A 25,239-nucleotide genomic window follows, 5' to 3' on the forward strand; every position below is an offset into this window, starting at 1 on the left:
AGAGACAACATGTAGCTCACCTGCAATATTCAGGAAAGTGGGGAGAAGTTTCCCTAATTGAGGAGGCATGAAGATTGCTTGCATCAGGTATTTTGGATTGAATGGAAAAAGGTTGACAGAATTTAACATGTCATTTGAGGAAAGGGAAGACTTGTCTTTCTTACCCATGGGTAGTTTTATAACTGACTTCCAAATCGCCAAACTATAGATGCTAATAATTATGGTGATACTTATTTGTTTGAAGGACTTCAAAGGAAGGTTTAATTAGTAGTGTTTAGAGATGTTACCAACTTGAGGAAATATACTCTGATGACTGAGTTTTTAGTTCTTCTAGTTTCTAATGGGTGCTGGAATCCTTTGATTATGCAAACATGAGAGACTAGTTTTTTTTCCCCTGAAACATCAAAACTAAGGGTAATTCCCTGTAATGTGTACATTCACCTCATCAAATAATTTTACAGTTTTCGTTGTGCTTTCTCATTTTCCTAGTATTTCAATAACCTGATGAACTTACTTGAGTAGAGATGCACAAGTACAAAAAAAAAGGTAACATCTGTAGCTTGTCTAAAATTTATTGGAAAAAATGCTACAGTCCTTCAATTGAGAAATTAAGTTCTATATTGTTTTAAGCGATTGTGGGTTGGGTGACATTGGACCAATAAGGTTGTTCTGTTCAATCTTCTGCTTGGATACATTTAGATTTTGCAATTTCAAAGAAATCTGCCTTTGTTTCATGTTTATTTATACTATTACATTTTATTATTTGAAGTTAATAATATAAATATAGCATCCTTAAATACTATTTTGATGAAAAGACAAAAACAGGGCAATAAGTGTTATTGGTAAGCTATGTTCTTTTTTGATATATGTGTTGTTGTTTTTAAATTGTCACTGTGGAGTTTGGTGAATTCAAAATCAAATCAAATCAATAAAATATAAGTGCTATTTTCAGATTCTTTTTTAATCATGAAAATTATTATTTTAAGAAGCCTTTCATCACATGCTGAAAAGTATGACTGAGCAGCATGATATATAGAATTTGAACCATTTCCTTTGTTTTATATATTATTTGGATCTGCATATTTAAGTATATCTGCAAGAAAAACAAATAATGTTGCCAACCATTTTCTGAAAGTGCTGGTGAAAAATACCAATTCTACCATTAACAACGTTTGCATTGAATGAAACAAAGGTTTTTGTTAAAATAACCATATGGGAAATTTACTGGGGCACAAAGTACCTTGAATTAAGTTAATGTATAATGATTTCTCTATGCAACAAAATGGGGTTTTTTATGTACAGCACATCTTTTTTAAAAAAAACACTGCATATGCTTTTTTAAAAATGTATAGTTTTTTCATAAGTTTATAGTTTTGGGCTACAGGTATAAAAATAGCAAATCTGAATTATAAGATACATAAACATTTATATCTGCTCACAGAAAACCTGCATTAACTTTCTAATTGGAAAGTATTCTGTGATATAATAATTTTAATGTGTTCCATGAAGCATTTCTTCATAAAGAAAAAAAGGAATATTGTCCAACAAAAAATGTTATTTCATTCTGTTATACATGTACACTGTCTGACTATACAAGAAAGCAAAAAAAAAACACCTGCTGAAAATTCTATATTGCCACATCCTCTGTTCGTTTTGAACAGGCAACAGGGTTATAGCTAGAAATATTAGTTTTACTTTGGATTTTGCCTATCATTAAATGAAGTTCCTCTGTATTTAAAGAAAAATAATATACCACTAACTAAAATGGTTATTAAATTGAAAGAGAATTTCAAAGAACAATTATAAAAATGTATGCTTGTAGTGTGTGAAAATATATGTGCATGAAACATGGATAAAATAAATAAAAATTATAGGTTACAATTATATTTTGAGGATGACCAACCATTTCCAGACAATGAGAAAGTTTAAATGACATAAGATAATTAGTCCAAAGGAAATAATGTCTGCCTTCAGATGTAGCGCTGTAGTCCTATGCTACTTTAACCAGAGCTTGGCCTGATACTATTCTATTGTTATGGTTATGTAAATCTACCAGATGTTTAGAAATTAAACATTTGATTCTCTGGAACAGAATGACACAATGCAATATTTTTAAAAAAATGAAAATATCTATGGGCAAATTAAATTAACTTAAACTGCTCTGAATGAAATTAAATTTAAAAACATAGCAAAGAACATTTAGAAGTGATAATAAGAATTACTAATCAAAACATATGGTAAAAAGGAAATCTAAAAAAGCTATATTGTTTATTTATTTTATTTATTTAGTTATATTTATATACCGCCCTATTCCCTGAGGACTCAGGGCGGTTTACAGGGAATTAAAAATCCAAATACAAAAATTAAGAACCAAATTAAAAATATTAAATTAACCCTGTAGTCAGTTAAAAAGAACCCCAAATTAAAAATTCCTCCTCAGTCTGGGCCCGAGAGCTCAAAGAGCCAGGTCTTCAGGCCCCGGCGGAATGATCGAAGGTCGGGGGCAGTTCTCAGCTCTACTGGCAGCTGGTTCCAGAGGGCAGGCGCTCCCACTGAGAAGGCCCTATCCCTGGGTGTCACCCGCCGGCAATCTCTCACCGGCGGAACCCTGAGCAGACCCTCCCTGTGGGAGCGCACTGGGCGAAGGGCGTTTGATGCCGGCAGCAGGTGTTCCCTCAAATAACCCGGACCCAGGCCATGTAGGGCTTTATAGGTGATAACCAGCACCTTGAATTTCACCCGGAGGGCAACCGGAAGCCAATGCAGCTCGCGGAGTAGAGGTGTTACATGGGAGTATCGGGAAACCCCCATTACAACTCGCGCGGCCGCATTCTGCACCAGTTGAAGCCTCCGAGTGGTCTTCAAGGGCAGCCCCATGTAGAGAGCGTTACAGTAGTCCAAACGGGAGGTCACAAGCGCATGAGTGACTGTGCGTAGGGCGTCTCGGTCCAGATAGGGACGCAACTGGCGCACCAGGCGAACCTGTGCAAAAGCCCCCCTGGTCACGGCTCCTATGTGATCTTCAAAATTGAGCCGTGAATCCAGGAGGACGCCCAAGTTGCGAGCCCTATCAACGGGGGGTAACACCTCACCCCCCATCATTAGAGGTGGAATAACTTGGTTAACCCGAGACGCCGATATGCACAGCCACTCAGTCTTGGCGGGATTGAGACGAAGCCTGTTTCTCCCCATCCAGACCTGGACCGCCTCCAGGCACCGGGACATCACGGAGAGGGCATCACTGGGTTGGTTCGGGGTGGAAAGAAAAAGTTGGGTATCATCAGCGTACTGGTGATACCCCACCCCAAAACCACGAATGATCTCTTGTTGGTGTTCCCCAAGATACAAAATTAAGTGTTCTTGTTTCAAAGACACCTCAAAACAGGCAAAGAGTATCTAACCAGTGCTTTTTTTGTAAAAGAAAAAGGTGCCGGAACTCACATATCATACAACCCGCCTTGCCTACCCTACAAGGTTCCATTCAAAAAAGGTGCCAGAACTCCATTCTGAGCGTTCTATGAGGAAAAACTCCCTGTATCTAACTATCTAAAATAATGGATAAAAAAGGTATACTGAAGTGTGATTTCCCAGTAAGAAAACTAAGAAAAACTGTGAGAGAGCTAATTTTGTGAATCTCTAAAATAAACAAACAAACAAATGGTTGGGTTGTGAAATCAGAAAGGCTAAATTAATAAAACTAAATACCTTGGACTGAAAGAAGTAATCATTTTATATTAGATGAAATAAAACCAAAGGCAAAAGTCACTGGAGGATGAGGCCATGATGCTTGGAGAAAAAAAAAATAATTTTTAAAAAATGACAGCAAAAGCAACTCTGCTAGATACTATTCCTGATATGACAAATGTGAGCTTGCATGAATTCATAGAAGCAGTTACTGACAGACATGCCTAGTTAAATGTTGAGTAATTTAAGACTTGGAAGTCACTCAATGACTGAACAGCAACAAATTAGACTTAGAATGCTGGAATATATGGAACATTTATGGTTTTGCTTACTATCACCAATGCCTTGATCAGCTCTTGTTTGGACTTGTTTGGACCCATAAAGTTCAGCTAGTCCAGAATCTAATAGCTCAAGCAGTGAGTTTGTCCACATGCTTTGCTTACCATTATGCTTCTGAGTGCAGTTCAACATGCTGGTTGTCACCTTTAAATCCCTACATGGCTCAGCATCTGATCATCTGTGGAACTGCTAGTTGAAACCACTTTTGCCAATCTCTGAAGAATTAAGAGAAGTCCCCTTCCAGATCCCTACCCCTAAGAAGTGCCATCTGCAGTAACTATCAGGTTGGGCCAACTTAGTTACTGCTCCCCTTAAACAGAATAGAATTCCTGTGGAAGTCAGATTGGTTTCAATTTTTATAGCCTTTGAAAAAAAAAGTGATTTTGTTAAAAGACTGCTGATATGAGAAGGCTCTGAAAATTCAGCTAATTATTGGGAAAAATTCGGAAAAAAATCCCAATTTGGAGGGTGGGGGAGGGGGAAGATAGAGGAAGATTTTCCTACAGCTTGATAGTGATTGCTAATGTCCTTAGACATACACAGTTTATTATTTTATATCATTATAGAAATACCTTAAATCAGCTTTTTTGCCCTATAAAGCATGTTATGATTAGTTTTAATATGCATGTTTGCAAGTAAAATAAATATGCAATGCTTTGCTTAAATCAACAAGTGTTTGAACGTAAAAAGTTAAAATATCAATTTGAAAGAATATTGGGTGACAAACTACACAACATTTATCAATCAATTATATATATATATATATATATATATATATATATATATATATATATATATATATATATATATATATATATATATATATATATATATATATATATATATATATATATATATATATATATATGAAAATTAATTTGTCATACTGCAAATGGTCCCAAGTAACTTAATATATTTCACCAGCTTTCAGAAGGAAGGTTATTTATATTCATCTGTACGTATTAAAATTTTAAGTATATATTTCAGGGGAGAGGGAAGAGTTTTGATACTTTAAGTCTGCCTATCTAAGTAGAAATATTATCAGACAGAGCTGTGTGTTTAGAGAACTAATAAATTGAGTTATAAAAGGTTAAAAATATTATTAATAACAAAGGTATGGGGAAGGGGATCTTCAAAGTAGCGTTCCTCATCTATGCAGGCATCACAGGGAAAGATGGATAGAGACAAAAGCAGTAGTAGCATAGCTTCATAATGAAAATCAAAGTAAAGAAATAAGGAGATCTGGAAAAAGTATGGCCAGTATCAGGAGCATAAGGTTAAAATAAGTACCTCACATACAAAAGTAAAATAGAGAGAAACAGAAGAAACAAAGACTATTATCAGCCCAACCCACTAAAAAAATCCACCCGCACATACTCTCTTGAAATAATCTTGCTCAGATATCATTATCTGGTGTTTGCAGCAATGCAGTTTGTTGTTCATTGCAAAAGGTTTGTGCAAAAGAAAGTCCAGGTGAATCAGGCCCATTACAGAATTAAAGTAATGACATTGCAAAAATATTAAATCAATTACCAGGAGAAAAAGGAAGTGGATAAAACTGCTGCAGAAAATACTTTCCATTCCTACTGTAATTAAATGCAACAAGAATATTACTGATAAGATTGAAATGTAATTAAGGAAATAAGAAAAAAAGAAAGGAAAAAGAGGGAAGTGCAAAGGAAAAATGATATAAAAGTGAAGTTAGGTCACAAAATAGTAGTGTTAAAACAAATTGGAGATAGGGAAAGGTAGAAAATTATCAAGTAGAAATGAAGTTATTGCAATGAGGCCAAGTTATAGTAAATGAATAAGCACTTGTTTTCCCTCAAGTTACTAGAGGTTAGATGCTCCTCCCACTCCAAATAGATATACATCTATCAGGTTCCTTCTAGCTACCAATTTACTATTACATTTATTCACTACAAAAGAACTTTCCCACAGTTCTCTTCCTTTCCTCATTACCTGCCGCAGGTTGCGAGTCACTTTTACGTTGTGCCATTGGTTGTCATTAAATTTGCCACTGACTGGCTCCACAATGGCTTCAAAGGCTCCAGATCCCAAGTTAATGATCAGTGAGACGGCGCCATCTTTCAGAGCCAAGTTGACATAATCAGCCGACTTGCCCGTGTGCAGAATAAGGCCATTGCGCTGCCATGTCTTGAAGGACAGTGTGATTTCATCACTGCTGCTTTGAATGGGGTTCTGGGAGAGGTCATAGCACAGGTATTCGGAGCCACGGAAAGTGGCTACATTCTCATCTCTTGCTGCAGAAAGACAAAAGGAAAGATGCAGAAGACTGATCAGTTTTGTTTCATGAAGAAAAAACATTCACTTTGTTCCACTGAAATGGAAAACAGATATTCATGAATCATGGTTGTTTTTGTTCTTTCTTTGCATCTATTTACATTGCTTATATATTCAAAACTGGAATAAGGCACTTAGTGCAACCATAAGCTTGGACTGCTTCTGGACAAATATTACTTCTTAGAGCACACAAATGTGGGCTCTGATATGGACATCAACATTTATATCAAAACTTCCAAGCAGGTAAAGTTTTTAATCTCAGAGAACAGATTAAAGCTTTTTTTTTTCCCCTGGCTTATTCAGAAGAGAAGTATAACTTTTTAAGAGAGATTAGATTTAGGAATGAAAATAATAGACTGTATGGGAAACACCAGACTCAAAACAATGGAGCATCCCTTTGTTTGGTTTAGGGAGATAAATGAATATAGTATATGAAATTGAGCAGATAGAAGCATGAGCAATTATCTGAATTAATCAAACAAAACTTTCAGAGAATTAATATGAACTCAAACTATCAGAGGCAAATCTATGAGTCTAACATCTATTTTAGCAGCTTATTTACACATTCTTCTAATTTCATTTCTTTCATGATCATTTCATCATATGTAACATATTGTAGAAAGGTGGGGTATTTTCAATCTTATGGTAAAGTTGGCATCATTTATAATATCTAATAAATATTATTGATTTTTGGCAAATTGCTCATTTAATTTTACTGATAACTAAAGATCAATTATCTTGACGGATTTGTTTCTGGTTTTGATTCATTAACAAAACAGCATAAAGAAGCCCATACTACATACAATAAATATAAATTATCATCTGGAGTTATATCAGTCCTTTGAAAAAGGTACCTCAGAAAAGGGAAAGCATATATTTATTTTTTATTTTATTTTTATTAGATTTATATACCACCCTTTCCCGGAGGACTCAGGGCGGTTTACAGGGCATTTTAAAATCATACCAATACAAAATACAAAGTTAAAAGACAAATAAAAGATTAAATTATCCCTGAAAATAAAACCCCATATATAAATGTATACATTGCTAAAACAACAACTTTTCCAGATTCTCAAAACGGTATGTATGTATTTATTTATTTGATTTCCATAGCTGCCCAACTGATTGTGGGCAGCTTACAATTCTAAAAGTATAAAACAATTTTAAAAACATTAAAACAATAAAACATCCACAAAATAAATAAGTATACTGAGCTCAAGGGAGGGGTCAAATGTATCACCAGTCTTGAGTCCCTTTGTGCCTACAAGAGATCTGATTCCAGCCCACCTTGAATTCCATTGACACTTATCAACCTATCAATTTGCTTTGGCCATTAGTAGTTCAGATTCTTGTAGACAGCCTAAGCTTGTAATAAACCTTGATATTCATTTTAAATGCCTGGATTTCCTGATTTCTCAGGCTTGACATGCAAACAGCATTTGTGATGATTAATTGACTAATAATAAAGTCACATAATGGGGGCCATAACACATTTAGAGCCAAGGTGCAGAGCCATGTTTTTAAAGCTTTGTGAAAAGCCAACAGGGTTAGGGCTTGAGTGACAGCTAACTTCCCAGTCCAGAAATCAGAGTAATTGGAGCACTACCCAAAGGTGTGCAAAGGCTCTCCTAGGTGACCACTTTCTCTTCAAGCAGGAGCATGATTGTGAACTGGATCTGTTTGGGCTAGTGCCATCCTATCCAGAACTAGAGATGGAAACACTTTATTTTCAAAAGGTCCAAATACTCACAGCCAGTCCGTATTGCTAGGATTGAGTCACAGCCCATTTTGCCCCAATCAGTCTCCAGACACTGGGATAGGACAACTATAGCATCACTCAAGGGGCCTGGAGTATAGATATAAAGCTGGCTGTCATCTATATACTGATGATATCTCAGCCCAAACGCATGGATCACCTCACCCAATGGCCTCATGCAAATGTTAAATAGAAGGGGAGAAAGAACAGAGCTCTGAGGCACCTTACAGAGTAAGGGCCACAGTCTGGACCTCTCCTCAGCTATCAACACTGATTGAAACTGACCTCAGCACAACACAGTGCCACTCATCCCCAACTCCTGCAGCAGGCCCAGAAGGATACCCTGGTCAATGGTATCAAAAGCTTATTCTAGATTTCTCTGCATGTGTATACAAGCATGACCACATTGCTTTCCAGATATGAAGTAAGGGGAGAGCCATCCACAGAATCAGCATTTCTTCAAGTGACAGCACAGGAATAGGACGTTTCTAATTAGTTGTGCTCAGAAGGAGGCCATTCATCATATTCTGTCAACAATGTTGGATCCAAATTAGGTTAATTGCAATCAGGCTCTTCTCAGCTGAAAGGAGTGGTGGGATTCAGCTAGTTTGCACCAGTTCGGCAGAACCGGTAGCTAATTTTTTGTTGCCCAGTCCGAGAAAGGACTTTTCCAAAAGCAGCATCCACACAGAGAACCGGTTGTTCACATATTTGAATCCCACCTCTGGCTGATAGGGATGGGATTTAAATAACTGAAGCTGTGATAAGTTATTCCAACTTTATGGGACAGATATAGAAAGGGTGTTAAAATGGTTGTTAACCATTAGCTAAAACATATTCCCTAGGCACATTTTATAAGCTGTGACACCTAAACGCTTTGGTTGGAGTAATGGGTAGAAAATTTTATTTGGATAGGAAACCATTATCATCAGCTTTTAAAATAATCAGCTGTGACTTTTTTTAAAAAAGTCTGTTTCTGTGAGTTGGGTTTGGGGGTTGATGTAATTATATTGGTTTGAATTCTACTTTGAAAATTAATTTTAAAAGACTGGAGGACTTCCATTTGATTCCAAGGCATTTCAACAGTGATGTTTCACACATCTCTTCTGTCTGTCTGTATGTATGTATGCATGCATGCCCACTCGTAGACACACACACACAGGCACACACTTGAAGTATGCAGAAACATTTTAGGCAAAATAATAGACAATTTAGTCCTGGGAAAGCAGACGGTATGAAAAAATATCAAAATAAACATGCCTTGAATTTGTTTGGAATTTGGGGCAGAGGGTGAATCTGGAGAGTTTTGCAATTGTGTTATCATATCCTATAACAAGTAGGGCATGACAATAATAGCATTCCTAAAATCTCTTTAATGTCTCTTTACTAACTTGTCCTATCCTGAAGGCATTGCAGATATACCAATGTGCTGGTACCCAGGTCTATTTCTCAGTATATTCTGAATCAGTTGAGAATGTTAAGGTGCTAAATATAGGAGCAAACTGTGGCATTTCAATTGTTGAACTATAATTCCCAACTTCTCTCCCTATTAGCCATGCTTCTTAAGGATGGTGAGAATTCCAATACGTCTATTCTTGTGCTAAAATCATCTGCAGATTTGATAATGGAAGGATGCAGACCAAATTCTACAAAAAGTCAGCATTCTTGAGAGATGTTTCCTGAGTCCCAAAAGCTGGTATTTAGCCTCTTCATAGATTTGTGAAATAATACTTTCAACTGTCTTAGGCTGCATGACTACTGATTTTTAGTTCTTGATAGATCACTTTTGGAAGAAATGCTCTATACACTGTTGGAAAATTGATCGATAGTTAGAGCTGACTTGGAATTCCTCAAATTGTTTATTTGTTTTGGTAATGGTGATAAAATGGTGCAATAATTATATTAAAATAAAGATAATTATTATAAATATAATAATTATTATAAATATAAATATGTCATCTGGAGCAGCAATAAAATATTGCACATCAATATCCTCTAAACTTTGGTAATGTCATAGTTAATAAAGACTGAATTACATTTAATGCAACCTTAACATCCCTCAGTAACAAGGAATATAAAAGCCTGTATTAGCATGTAATAATTGTCTCAGAAGAATTGCTGACAACAATTTTATTTCCATGCCAACCAAGATTAAAAGTTTTATAGTGTTATTTCTGCAACAGAAATTTCATGGTCAGACATGCATTCTATATATCTACAGAGATATCTGATCAAACAGCTAGATTCTGAGGTCAGTGTTAAATGGAGTTACAATGGTTAAGCTATAATACCTCAATAAAGAATTTGTGGAGCATGTAAGAAACTGGGGTCAGGGAAAGCAGATGTAAGTTCAATGTAAGTTATATTTCTAGGGTCATCACTTCAAGTCATTTGCATAGAATTTAAATAAGTCATTTAATACAACTAATAATACTATAATACTACAATAATACTATAAAAGCTCATTTATTAATTTTAATAGTAATCCAATAATCCAATAGTAATTCTCACTCTAGAGACTATGCACTTGCTTTATTCTACCTTAAACTGAGCTTATTGTCCTACTGTTAACATAGCGCTTGTATCCTAAAGTCCTTCCACACTGTCTCAATATAATGCAGGATGATGGATGCCTCAGGTTGCCTGAATATTCATTTATGCATTTATTCATACACGTCTTTAAAATATAAACACATATTCACTCCAACATCTGTACATTAGGCAAGCAGATGTATCTTGGAAACTCACAAGCAGAGTATCAGCTTTTTTTTTTCCATTACTGGCCTTTAGAAACAAGTATTTAAGGCATGTGTAATTCTGCATGATAGTTTACAGATACCAACATCAGCAGTCTTTGACAGCTTTTGACCTTCATGAATTTGCTGTTAACCCTAACCTAACACTAATCATTTTAATACTTCTGGCAGCCATTGCAGTATTTGATTGCAGTCAGTTCTTTAGTCATGTTGTTTAAACAAGGGCTTTTTTAAACATGTTGTGACATTACTTAATTCACAACTACATTTTGTAGGGTAGGAAAAAAGATAGCTATGCTTGCAACCTTGCAAATAACTACAAAGAAGTAGTTCAACAAAGTCATAAATTCTGCCTTTTAAACTATCTTCCCAATATCTATTTAATTTTCAATCTATTCTTCCTCTTGAAGTCACCATTGATTTAACATTTTCCATTGCTGTGAGACAACTCCAGTTAAATTATGGTACAAAACACAGACCAAGAGGCTGAATGTTTTCCTTCGATATTTACATATTTCTTCTAAAACATATGATTCGGCTGTGTTAAATCTAATATATATAACTAATCTATTTATATGTGCCTAATTATATTTATCAGTGATAATGCAATAGTGATAAATGAAAAGTGATAATATTAAAAAGTTTAAGTTTCCTTTACTCCTGTATTTCTTTAACTGCTGACCTTTCATAGCAATAAAGGTGATATTATCATAGTCATTTCCTACTAGAATTGCTCCCTTTTCCTGAATTGCTCCTCTGGTTCTCTGTCCTTATCAGTTTCTAGAAGTGAGAAAATAATTACTTGATGGTAGCTGACTGTAGCTGGACTGAATCTGTAGAGGGCTGTAAAGCTCTGCTACTCATTTCTTAGATGAAGTAGCTTCCAAAGCTTGTTGCTTATTCCAATTGTTTTGTTCTCATTTCCTCCACACACAACTGGTGATTGTTGCCCTCCAATCCATTCTCTTCCACCACTATACCTTCTGTGGTCTTCTTTTATCTCCCTCTATATACTGTAGTTGTGGTTACTTGTTCTCTTAAACTTTAAAGTCTCAGGGAACAATCCATGAGGAAGAAACACAATTTCATAAGGATGCAACTCTCAGAACAGCAGTCTTGCATCTTTTCTTTCACAAAGTTCTGTTTTATATTAATTCTATTGGATTAACAGTCGTATGACGAATGACATGTTCTTATTCTTTATTTCTGAAGTTGGTACTTATCATAAAAGAAACCTTTTTTATTTTCAGGTGGATTTCTTTAGTTTCTTCTATATGCCAGACCATTATTACTAAGATCTTATATTAGAGGCTGAAGGCTAAAACAAGAGCCTTGGTGGAGCAGTGGGCTGATGCCTCCTTAAGTAACACCAGCTGCCTGCAATTAGTGCAGGTTCGCATCCCACCAGGCTCAAGGTTGACTCAGCCTTCCATCCTTCCGAGGTAGGTAAAATGAGGACCCAGATTGTTGGGGGCAATAAGCTGACTTTGTAATAATGCCGCTTGGGGTGTGTGTGAAAGCCCTAACAAGCAGGCATATACATAGAATGAAGGCTACTGCTAAGCTTGTAAGCCGCCCTGAGTCTTCGGAGAAGGGCGGGATATAAATGTAATAAAAATAAATAAAAATAAATAAATATGAAGAACAGTTGCAGAAACTGGGTATGTCTAGTCTAACAAAGAGAAGAACTAGCAATAACAGCAGTCTTCCAATATTTGAGGGGCTGTCACAGAGAAAAGAGGGCCAACCTATTCTCCCAAGCACCTGAGGGCAGGACAAGAAGTCATAGATAGAAATTTATCAAGGAGAGATCAAACCTAGAACTAAGGAGAAATTTCCTGTCAGTGAGAACAATTAATCAGTGAAACAGCTTGCCTCCAAAAGTTGTGAGTGCTCCATTACTGGAGGATTTAAGAAGAGATTAGACAGCCATTTGTCCAGAATGGTATAGACTCTTAAGCAGTGGGTTGGACTAGAAGACCTCCTCCATTCAACTCTGTTATTCTGTTATTTATTCATGCTTTCGTGAGCAGGATAATCTAACATGCATGCTATCTTTCTTTCTGAAAGAAGTAATATTTTGACACTGTAATTACACCACACTTTCTGTAATTACAATTATTTTAGTATATGCTTTTGCTAATTTTGGTATGTTAATAAAATCATATTAATTATATTCTTGTTCTTAAATGCTATGTAATGAACACTAGAGCTGGTGATTTGTTAGCTAATGTATACTAATACATCAACATAAATATCAGTACAGGTAGTTCTTGAGTTACAACCATTCATTCAAAGGAGCCCTACTATAGGATTTGCGATCCCAGGCATTTTTATACTAAGAACCCACCCACTTACCCCGCCAATTTTATAACAGCTATTTCCTGCTTATCTTGGTACTGACTATTAAGACGATGGGTTCTGAGCTGCTTTGATTTGGGATTGTATCTATTAAGTGGTATGTCAATGGAGTTTATGTGTCTGCTGATGGTGCTTCTTTAAAATGTCAAACTTCCCAGAATTCCCTACCATTTTTGGCTTTAGTTTTTTGTATTTTTCCAGTTGAAGTTGTGACTGAATTTATGTGTTGAGAAATTAAGGGATTTTTCATTATGTTTTCTGACTGCTAGCTGATGTTCTTGGATTCGTTCTGCTAATCTTCTATTGTCCATCCTACGTGACTGCCACAGCCTTACACTATACCAGATGACACCTGTGGTTTCCCCTCCCCCTTCTTTGGTTACTAGAACTTCAGCATTGCTTAGAATGCTTTGAAGAGATTTTGTTGGTTTCTGTGCTACAGTGGCAGTGGAGCTGGGCTGGCTCCCTGGACACTTGCCTTCGATTTATTTATTTTGAGATCCTCCCATGTTGAGTTTGATCTGGTCTGCCTTGCTGTTTTTTTTGTCGGACTTGTTAAGATCATGCGTCTGACTTATTCGAGCACGACTTTATACGCTCTCAGGGGGGCCCCCCCATCCTGGGAGCGACCCGCCTTACTTTTTACACCTCCTCTTGATGAAGGGCCCGAGTGTTGGGACCCTGAGAGATGGCTGGGCATGGGTAGGGGCCTCCGATATAAGCCAAATAGGAGGCCCCTGGTTAGTTTTTTGGTTAAATTTTTTAGGAGGTTAGGGAGGGGGGTGGGAACTTCTTTTGGTTGTTCGGATATGGGGGGCAGTCCAGCAACCATTGTTCAGGCCAGGGCCGGGATTGATCGCGGAGGGGAGGAGCGGGGGTCGGTCGCCCCCGGGGCTCCAGGGCAAGTCGTGGGAATGCCTATTCCCACGACGTTAGGGAATGGCAGCAGGTGCAGGAACAGAGGGCCGTATCGACTCCAGGGAAGGCCTCTCCGCTACTTGCAAGCGGTGAGGCGTTCCGACCCTCTTGTTCTACCCCGAGGTCCCGGGAGTGAGGATGTGCAGCCTCCTGAGCTCCGGCTGGTGTACCTGAATGCCAGGTCTGTCGTTAATAAAGCTCCTCTCGTCCGTGACTTGGTCGAGGGTGAGCAGGCGGACCTGGCTTGCATCACGGAGACTTGGTTGGGCCCAGAGGGCGGTATTCCTCTGGCTGATCTCTGCCCACCAGGTTTCCGGGTGCTACACCGGCCTCGGGCTCAGGGTAGGGGTGGGGGAGTGGCTGTTGTTATGAGGGAGACCTTAGCTCCGCGGGAGGCCACCGTTCCGCAGATAGTCGGTTGTGAGTCTCTCTTCTTGAGATGCGGCCCTGGTGCGCAGTTGGGCTTGCTGCTGGTGTACCTTTCGCCTAGTCACGCAGCAGCAGCCCTGCCTGAGCTTCTCGATGTCCTCTCTGGGTTGGTGGTTGAGTTCCCGAAACTTATAGTTTTGGGGGACTTCAATCTACCATCTCTGGGAGGATCATCTGAGTTGGCTCGGGAGTTCATGGCTTCCATGACGGCCATGGACCTGACGCAAGTAATTTCAGGACCGACTCATGAGGGAGGCCACACCCTTGACTTAGTTTTCTTATCTGGGCGGTGGTTAGATGATCTTGGTGGGGGCTCCCCAATTATTTTGCCCCTGTCATGGACCGATCATCATCTCCTGCGGCTGGTCTTCCGTTTTGCCACCCCCCGCCGTGGGTGTGTGGAACCAGTTAGATGGTACCGCCCCAGACGCTTAATGGATTCCGCGAGATTCCAGGCAGCGCTGGGGTCCCCACCTGCCTCCCCCACTCACAGCTCGGCAGATGCCTTAGTGGAAGCTTGGGAAAGGGCAGCCACTGAGGCTCTTGACCGAGTTGTACCCTTGCGGCCCCTGACCCGATGCAGATCCCGTCGAGCTCCATGGTTCTCCGCGGAGCTCCGGGAGATGAAGCGCCGGAGACGGGGCCTAGAGAGCGGTTGGAGGTCCAGCCGATCCGAATCCGACCGATTGCGACTAAGAACCCATATTAGGTCTTATCTCGCTGCGATAAGGGTGGCGAGGTCTAATCACTTCGCTACCCTTATCGCGTCCGCAGATAATCGCCCGGCCGCTCTGTTTAGGGTGACTCGCTCCCTCCTTAATCAGGAGGTGAGGGAGGAACCCTTGCAGGGTCGTGCCGAGGAGTTTAACAATTATCTGTCGGACAAAATCACTCGGATTCGGACCGGTCTGGACTCCGACTGGGCAGAGTCTGGCGATCAGGACGCGGGTGGTCTTGTCGATATCACTTGGGAGGAGTTTGATTCTGTGACTCCGGAGGAAGTGGACAGGATTATGGGGAGACTGAGCTCCACCACATGTTTATTGGACCCGTGCCCTTCCTGGCTGACTTATGCAGCCCGGGAGAGGACACGCAGCTGGTTCCAGGCAGTTATATCAGCTTCTTTGAGTGAGGGTAGCTTCCCTGCCGTCTTGAAAGAGGCGGTGGTGAGGCCCCTCCTCAAGAAGCCTGCCTTGGACCCAGCTGTATTGAACAACTTTCGTCCGGTCTCCAACCTTCGCTTTCTTGCGAAGGTTGTTGAGAGTGTGGTGGCGCACCAGCTCCCTTTGGTCCTGGATGAAGCGGATTATCTAGACCCGTACCAATCGGGTTTCAGGCCCGGGCACAGCACGGAGACGGCATTGGTCGCGCTGGTGAATGATCTCTGGAGGGCTCGGGACAGGGGTCATTCCTCTGTTCTAGTCCTATTGGACCTCTCAGCGGCTTTCGATACCATCGACCATGGTATCCTGCTGCGGCGTCTCAGGGGATTGGGAGTGGGAGGCACGGTTTTACAGTGGTTCTCCTCCTATCTCCAGGGACGCTCGCAGTCGGTGTTGACAGGAGGGCAGAGGTCGACCGCGAGGTCTCTCGTTTGTGGAGTTCCTCAGGGGTCGGTCCTCTCGCCTCTCCTGTTCAACATCTATATGAAACCGCTGGGTGAGATCATTCGTGGCTTTGGAGTTGGGTATCATCAGTACGCTGATGATACCCAGCTTTTTCTTTCTACCCCAAACCACCCCAGTGATGCCCTCAATGTGATGTCCCGTTGCCTGGAGGCGGTTCGGGTCTGGATGGGGAGGAACAGACTTCAACTCAACCCCGACAAGACCGAGTGGCTTTGCATACCTTCATCCCGGGTCTATTCGGATATTCCATCTCTTTCTATGGGGGGTGAACTATTACCCCCCGTAGATAGGGCTCGCAACTTGGGAGTCCTCCTAGATTCGCGGCTTACCTTGGAAGATCACATGGTGGCCGTGACTAGGGGGGCTTTCGCCCAGGTTCGCCTGGTGCGCCAGTTGCGGCCCTATCTAAGCCGGGATGATTTATGCACGGTCACTCACGCGCTCGTGACCTCTCGTCTAGACTACTGCAACGCCCTCTACATGGGGCTTCCCTTGAGGACCACCCGGAGGCTCCAACTGGTACAGAATGCAGCCGCGAGAGTTGTGTTGGGAGTTTCCCGATACTCCCACGTGACACCTCTGCTCCGTGAGCTGCATTGGTTGCCAGTTGTCTTCCGGGTGAGATTCAAGGTGCTAGTAATGGCGTTCAAAGCCCTCCATGGCATGGGGCCGGAGTACCTCAGGGAACATCTGCTGCCGGCATCAAGCTCCCTGCGCCCTGTGCGTTCCCACAGAGAGGGCCTCCTCAGGGTGCCACCGGTCAGAGAATGCCGTCTGGTGGCCCCCAGGGGGAGATCCTTCTCTGTGGGCGCCCCGGAGTTATGGAACCAGTTACCGGTTGAGCTCCGGACGGCGCCCGATCTGCGCTCCTTTCGCCGCGATCTGAAAACATACTTGTTCGAGCAAGCCGGCCTGGCCTGAGGGGGGATTGGTGGGGTTTTTTATCATTTTTTATTGGGGTTTTTATTATGTATCAATTGTATTTTAATCGGGCATGTATTTAATTATTTTTTAATTTTTGTAAATTTCTGTGTTTTATTCTTGCCCTGTACACCGCCCTGAGTCCTTCGGGAGAAGGGCGGTATAGAAATGATAATAAATTAAAAATAAATTAAATTACTAGAACTTCAGCATTGCTTAGAATGCTTTGAAGAGATTTTGTTGGTTTCTGTGCTACAGGGATGCCAACAGGTTGTTATAATTAATGCTTTGGTGAGGAGGTTACAAGACTTTTATCTGTACAGAACTGGTGGATGAACAAAGCATTCAGATGTATATTATTTATTGGGGCAGTATAGCTTTTTAGGTAATTGCCATTGTCAGATTATCACATGATATTCAACAAAAGGCATTATTCAACAAAAGGCATTTGTGTATTTATTGGACTTAGTAAATTATTTTGTCACTGTCCATCTTTCTAATGCTTTCTCTCCTTTAAACTGCCCATCAATATCTATTACCAACTTGGTTAATTATTGGGAAAATAATTTATGTCTGGAATTGGCAGGTTATTTTTTGTAGGTTTCCTTTTTTCAGTTATAGGACTGCAGTGCATCTTGGTATACCAATGAGTCTATAGCAATGAAGTTCTTGGGAAATAGATTAAAATGAGTTTTTTCTCTTTTTCTTATTCCTCAAGAGACTATTTCCAAGTGAAGAGGTTATTACAACCTTCATCTTTGATCTGTAAATGACCACTGGAGGCCTATTATAGGGATAAATCTTTGGCCATAAATTGCTGATTTGCAATGAGCTGAAATAAATCTGTTGTTATAGATAGGCATGCATGTGCATATTCAATTGAGATAGATTACTCTCAGTCATTGTTGCCTGGTAAATTGGACTCAATTGCATCTTTGTATGAATTAATAATGCAACTGATTATCTTTTTTTCCCCTTCTTTTGGGTTAGACATGTCCTTTATTTTTTTATAAGAGCAAGCCACTAAAGAAGTGTATCTATTTTCTCTTGATGGAGATTGATGTAGAATGGAATAATTACCATTGAATTTATTACGGTAGTCTGAAAGAAGTGTTGCGCTATTTGTATTGACTTAGGCAAAATATTCATCAAAAGCACAATATATTAAAAGAAAAATGCAAAAATGCACGAATAATTTTGCAGTCACAACATAGTTCTTTATATGGCAAAGGCTCCGAAAAACGTTGAACTCCCTCCTCATTGAAAGATCACAAAGGACTAGATATGCCAAAATGATTTGGCAGCTAAACAGAAAATGGATCTGTAACAGAAAATGGATTTGAAATATATGGTAATCATGACTTCCAATCTGGCAGATAGAGATTTCAATAGTTTTCACCTTACAAGTATCTTTTATAAATGCAGAGCGGTTCAATGAATCCATGAATGGAAACCTGATTTCTAAATGCTGGATTGGCGCCTAATTCTATAATTACTGGATCAGTGTATTTGATTAATGCTTTTATATTCTAAATGGTAAGTTCATAAAAGCAATTATCACCCACTCATATTGTTATTTTATGTTTCACAAAACCACAAAATGATAAAAGCTGCACCCTTATTTGTAAAATTTGCATGTATGGCATAATGAGCACATTATTTGTTTGATCTTGCAAAGGTTTTGAATGGGATATTTGAGTTCTTTCTCCTTTCTTACAGTTATAACTTGATTTAAGACAATAGATCACATAAATCCTGCTGGCTCAACTAAACTGAGGCACACTCTAACACGAATAATATTATTTTCATATCTTGATATAAGTCTGCTGTCGCTATTGATTCAATATATGTGTCAAAAGATAGAGAGAAATTTATTACATTCTGCAGAGTTAATGCTGTTGCATGTCAAAACAGTCCCTTTGGTCCAACAAAGATAATTTTGATCTTTTAAAAGTGCAATTCAAAAGCAACAACTCTGTTAACAAAAATTAAAATATGGAAAAAAAGAAAGTAGCGTGTCACAGTCCTATAAGGTACTTTTTGGGTTCTTTGTTTTCTTGGAATTCTAATTGCAACAATTATAAAAGATGGTGTGTGTGTGTGTGTGTGTGTGTGTGTGTATGTGTATATGTATGTATGTATGTATGTATATATATGTATATGTGTATATGTATGTATGTATGTAAGGGACGCGGTGGCTCAGTGGGTTAGGACGCTGAGCTTGTCAATCAGAAGGTCGGCAGTTTGGCGGGTCGAATCCCGAGTGCCGCGTAACAGAGTGAGCGCCTGTTACTCGTCCCAGCTTCTGCCAACCTAGCAGTTCGAAAGCACGTAAAAATGCAAGTAGAAAAATAGGGACCACTCCGGTGGGAAGGTAACAGCGTTCCGTGCGCCTTTGGCGTCTAGTCATGCCGGCCACATGACCACAGAGACGTCCTCGGACAAGCGCTGGCTCTTCGGCTTTGAAACGGAGATGAGCACCGGCCCCTAGAGTCGGAAACGACTAGCACGCATGTGCGGGGGAACCTTTACCTTTACCTTTATGTATATATGTATGTGTGTGTGTGTGTATATATATATATACACACACACATACATACACATACACACAAGATTTGGGGTGGGGGGATATTTTGCCTAATACATTGGTTTTATACAAAGAATAATCTTAACTCATTTTCTAATATATTTTATTGAAAAGTGCTTAAGATACAAGTATATAATAGCAGCAGTGCAAAGCAGATATAAGATAATTTCAAATAAATCTGGATAAAATTAGAAATGAATATTGAAGGCTGTTTAATATGGTATTTTATGGTATTTTCATGCATTGTTTTTCTCTCGGTGATATGTGGGATGATGTGTATAAAAAGTTTCTTGGGCTGGTATAATATTTCCTAGACAACAGATACAAATAATTTGGGATTTGTAAAAGAAATCACTTTTCTTACAAATTTAGAAAATAAAATGTATTTCTTTTTTTGTTTGTTTGTTTGTCTTGCAAGAAAGGAGTTTACCTCCCTCCTGTAACAAGGAATTTTGTTTACTACACACACAAACACATATGCTTTCTCTTTTTCTCCTGAAGTGAGAAAAACCTTCAGTGTTGCAGTATGATTTGTTCAAGCCTTCCCTATGTTTCTGACTGCTTTTTTTCTGTGATACCCTCCTTCTTTTCTCCCATCCTCCACAAATGTTAGTGTGTTAGCAGGGAGAGAGAAATTGGTAAAAGCAAACTTAAGAACTCTGCTGCAATTCGTGGATTTGACAACTTGCTCATCCTTTGTTGAGCCAGATTTCTATTTGTTGCATTAATAATCTTTTGGGATCTCAGATGTGACAATTCTCTGTCAGCTGCTGTCTTTTGTCTGGTTTCTTTTGCTTTCTTCTTTAATAATAATAAACCTTTATTGTCAAAGTACAACATGTGTACATTGAGATTAGCTGAGCCTCCCCCCATGCTCTCTCCCCCCAACACACAGTGACAACAAACCCTCCATCCCACCACACTATGTGAACCAACTACACCACACACCGGCCTCCCAAGTCAATTCTGCATAAGATTATGTCCCATTTAAAAGCCTAATAGCCCACGGATAAAAGCTATTTTTCAGCCTGTTGGTACGGCTGGCTATATTCCTATATCTCCTAGGTAGGAGAGTAAAGAGATACCGTCCAGGGTGTGAGTCATCCCTGAGAATCTTCCTCACTCTTCCAAGGCAACGAGCCCTGGCAATGTCATCCAGTGGTGTCAGGGAACAGCCCACAATGTCTTGTGCTGTGCTCACTACCCTCTGCAATACTTTCCTATCCGCGGCTGTCAGACCAGCATACCAAACCACAATACCATACGAGAGGACGCTCTCTATAGTAGACCGGTAAAAGAGGGTCATTAGCTGTTGTTCTACCCTGTTCTTCCGCAAGACCCTAAGAAAGTGAAGCCTCTGTTGGGCCTTTCTAGCCACCTGAGTTGTGTTAACTTTCCAGGTGAGATCTTCACAGAGGTAGACTCCCAGAAATTTAAAGGAGGAAACTCTCTCTACACAGTTCTCTCCGATGTGAAGTGGGGCAGGTTCCTCCTTTTTTCTCCGGAAGTCTAACACCATCTCTTTCGTCTTGCCGATGTTTAGGTGCAAGTTGTTGTTACTACACCATATGGATAGTTTTTGTACCTCCGCCCTATATGCTGTCTCATCCCCACCTGTAATAAGACCCACCACAGTTGTATCATCTGCGAACTTGATTATCGCAGTGGATGGGTCAGATGATACACAATCATAAGTGTATAAAGAGTACAGGTAGGGGCTAAGCACACAACCCTGTGGCGTGCCGGTGCAAAGCTTCAGGGGGGTGGACAAAGCAGAGCCGACCCTCACTGTTTGTAACCGATCCCTAAGAAAGTCTTGAATCCAATCGCAGATGGCGGGGGAGAATTTAAAGTCAGTCAGCTTCTCGATGAGAATGCTCAGCAAAATGGTGTTGAAAGCCGAGCTGTAGTCAACAAAAAGCATCCTGACGTAACTTCCAGGCTTCTCGAGATGACTTGCTACAGAGTGTAAAGCAGTAGCTATGGCATCGTCTGTCGACCTATTTCCCCTGTAGGCAAATTGATGTTTATCAAAGTCCAGTGGGAGGCATGTCCTAAGATGTTGCAGAACCAATCTTTCGAAGCATTTCATGACTACAGACGTTAATGCAATAGGTCTGTAGTCATTCAGGCACTCAACTGCAGTTTTCTTGGGGACTGGGACAATGGTAGCTGCTTTCAAGCATGATGATACACATGCCGTTTGCAAGGAGATGTTAAAAATCCTTGTCAGGACCCCTGCTACTTGATCGGCACAATTCCTGACCACTATCCCCAGCACCCCATCTGGGCCTGTGGCTTTGCTGGGATTCACAGCCTTCAATACAGCTCTCACTTGGTGTTCACACAGGGTGAGTGGCTGAGAGTCAGAAGGCCGGCCAGCAAAGGCTACGGGGTCTGGTCTTTAGGAACTCAGTGTGTTCCAGCATCGTTATAGCAGCAGCAGCATTTAGCAAATAATAAAAATTCACACAGTTGGCAATGGATACAGCCATGACTAAAGTGTCCCTAAACTGTCTTGCAATGATAAGTCTGTTTTCCCCAACTAGAACCCTCATAACTAACAGATGTACGTACAGTTCTGGACATATGACTATGCCAAGAGAATGTTAGAGATGTCAGTAACTATTTTGATGAAACAATCACATGAAAGGAGGGCTATAAGTGTTTTCTATTTCACATCCACATTTTAGTACAGCAAAAATTGTAGTTAGTGGTAATGTATGCACTTTGAATGCAGAAGAACCAGGTTTCAAATGATGATGCTACACTGGCATTGTCAAGGTGAAAAATGGATGTGATAACAAGTAGGATTGTTCAATATATTTTGCTATTCCCCATATTCTGTATCCAGAATTAGAATAAATGAACAACTGAATCCTGTTTCAACAGTGTTAATTTGTTAATTTCACCCACTTCATTTGGAGAAAATCAACAGTTTAGTGAGTGAAGAAAATAATTTGCTAAAATACATAATACTTGTAATACAGTATTCCTTTGTAATAGTGGTGAATATCTGTAGCTTGGAGGTAGGATGAGGGTGAAGGTTCATTCTCCAACCTTGTGGGTTGGTTTCTGAACATTTCGTTATCACACTAGGTAACATCTTCAGCTGCATTTAGGGGGTGTGAATCACCAGAGAGAGACTGCTGAAGATGTTAGCTAGCCTGGTAATGAAATGTTCGGAAACAAACCCTCACTCTCACAGTGTTTCTTGTTTAAATTAACATTGAACCAGATTTAAAGCCACACACTATGATAACTCTAGATTAGAAACATTTAATTTAGATTTTAGCTTTGTTCTAAAAACTTTGGCTTTTCTTAAAGTTTTTAATCTCCTTAGATTTCCACAAAACAAAATCCTATCATTTTTAGCCTATAAAAGTATTGATCAAAATTGCTTAAACTTATTCTAAATGGAAGACCCTGATATACTACATACCACTAATACATTATGTCTATATTCATGGCCATGCAAATACCCACCCTAAATATTGATTATACACTCCTTTATTTCATTTAAACATTAAAAACACACTACAATCAGAAATACATGTAACTTTCTACTTCAAAGATTTTAATATCTAAATCAAAGTTGCCTAGAGGCAATTAAGCAAAAGAGAGATGGGTGGCTATATAAATCAAATCATTCCTTCAATCTAATAACTAACTAATTAAATAAACCACTACTTTCCCTAAGAATCTATACTACTAAATTCTTATCAATTCCCTCCCCCCTTCATCCCCCCCCCCGCTATTCTCTTCAAGTGGCTGTTTGGACAGTCCTCATGGACCTGTAAGTTAAGAAATTTGAATCATGTTATCTTTCCCTACAAGCTAATACCATTTTTGTTATCGGAATTGCCTGATATCAGATATCACTGGCTGTATTTTCTTTCCGTTTCCTGAGCTGCATTCTTAGCAACAGTGAGTTACTGTCTCTATAAAGCCTGTCTCTATAGACCCCCTGTCCCTCCTATGTTTTTAACAGTTATTTTCTTGCTGACAGATCTGCTTTCCTGAGTTCTTCAGCATCCATTACTATCCAGACATACTGTACCTCTGATAAATGATTGTTTGTTTGCTGACTGCTCCATATTTATATGTTTTCAATGAAACACAAGCATAGATTGAGGGAGAACAGGAAATGAGAGCGGGTGCAAATAGCTATTTTTCTTCATATATATAATACCTGAGCACTTTAAAAACACCCCAAACTATTCAAAGACTTTATCCTCTTATTTCTTCATCTTTCCTACTTTTCCTATCTGGTTCTGCTATCAACAACTGAAAGGTGAGACAAAAACAACAACAACCAGCATTTCTTAAATAAAAAAAGATTTTTTATGCTTTCTTATACTTATTCTTTTCTTTATGTTTGATGGATAACCAATTATAGTAATTTCAAAAAATGATACTTGGTATTCTAAACCTATTAGTACCCACTGCCTTCTGAAACTGAGCTACTTGTCTTCTATCCTATACCGTAATATTCGCATGCACTTAAAACAAGTGTACTCTAGCACAAATTCAGGAATCATATCTGCTTTAGAAGTATAATCACGAACCACACGGAAGCCATCAAATTGAGCCATCACAATTATTTCAGAAAGTAGTAGGATCTTATGCTCAAAAGCACAATTTGCAGTCTATTGATCATAATGTTAATCAATAGCTCCCCTGTGGTACTTAAGAGATGTTTAATGCTAGCCACAATTTAAAAACATCAAAAAGTAGACACATTCATTTATCACTAAGGTAACAAACTAGGTATAATGAGGATCTCTCTAGGCTGGCCATCTGCATATGGAGAAAAGGCATTATTATTATTTTCTTTTTGGTAGTCATCTGCTATACCTCACTCAGTGGAAGCATTTGGAGAAGGCCTTCTAAAAATCTCAACAATCCAAACAAGCATGTAGAGCAATATGGTAATTTATATATCCTGGCAAACAATCATATAATGACATTGTCACAGTTCCGATAGATAGCCAAGTAAATCAGAACTCCGAGGCTAGAGGCTTCCTCAAAGAACATCTTTATTGGATACAAAATATCAGTCAAAAATGAAACCAAGTCTAAAATTCCCTCCAAAGAGTTACACTATTACAAAGTCAAACTTCCCGCCCCAAGGCTATACAATCAGCTACGTTCCCCAATAGAATAGTATGTTGGGCTTTTTAATACCCCGCCCAACCCCCTAGCATAACCGATAGAATGGCCTTGGTTCCCATGGGACACAGAATTTTTTAGACTAGCAAAAATCCTCCACACTCCCTCCCATTCATGTGGCAACCTAAAACGAGCAAGATGGCTGCTGCCAGATCCATTGTAGAGTTGACAGACATAAAACCAGCACTTTAAATTATGCCCAGCTACAAACTAAGAAAGATACAATATTGGTATTATCTATACATATTGTGATCTTGCAATTGAATCTGAATTAACTTGTCCTACCTAAAATGCTCCAAAATGACCGTGGTATGAACATGAGTTTAAAGAGCAAGGAAAACTGAAGCACGATAAGCAGCTGGATGACTAATTGACAAACCATTC

The 25,239-nt window shown here is 39.4% G+C and overlaps 1 protein-coding gene across 1 annotated transcript in view; it reads right to left on the minus strand.

Moving 5' to 3' along the window:
- NRXN3 (neurexin 3) overlaps nucleotides 1–25,239 on the minus strand; it is a gene marked incomplete at its 5' end in the record, with an annotated part of 1,312,545 nt that overhangs the window by 998,669 nt on the left and 288,637 nt on the right. The window contains one exon of the mRNA XM_081316144.1: nucleotides 5,986–6,287. Within this exon, the coding sequence (XP_081172270.1) occupies nucleotides 5,986–6,287 (302 nt within the window). The remainder of the gene's footprint in view (nucleotides 1–5,985; nucleotides 6,288–25,239) is intronic.

This window comes from Vipera berus (genome assembly GCF_964194415.1).
Source record: "Vipera berus genome assembly, chromosome: 1".
Lineage (NCBI taxonomy): Eukaryota > Metazoa > Chordata > Lepidosauria > Squamata > Viperidae > Vipera > Vipera berus.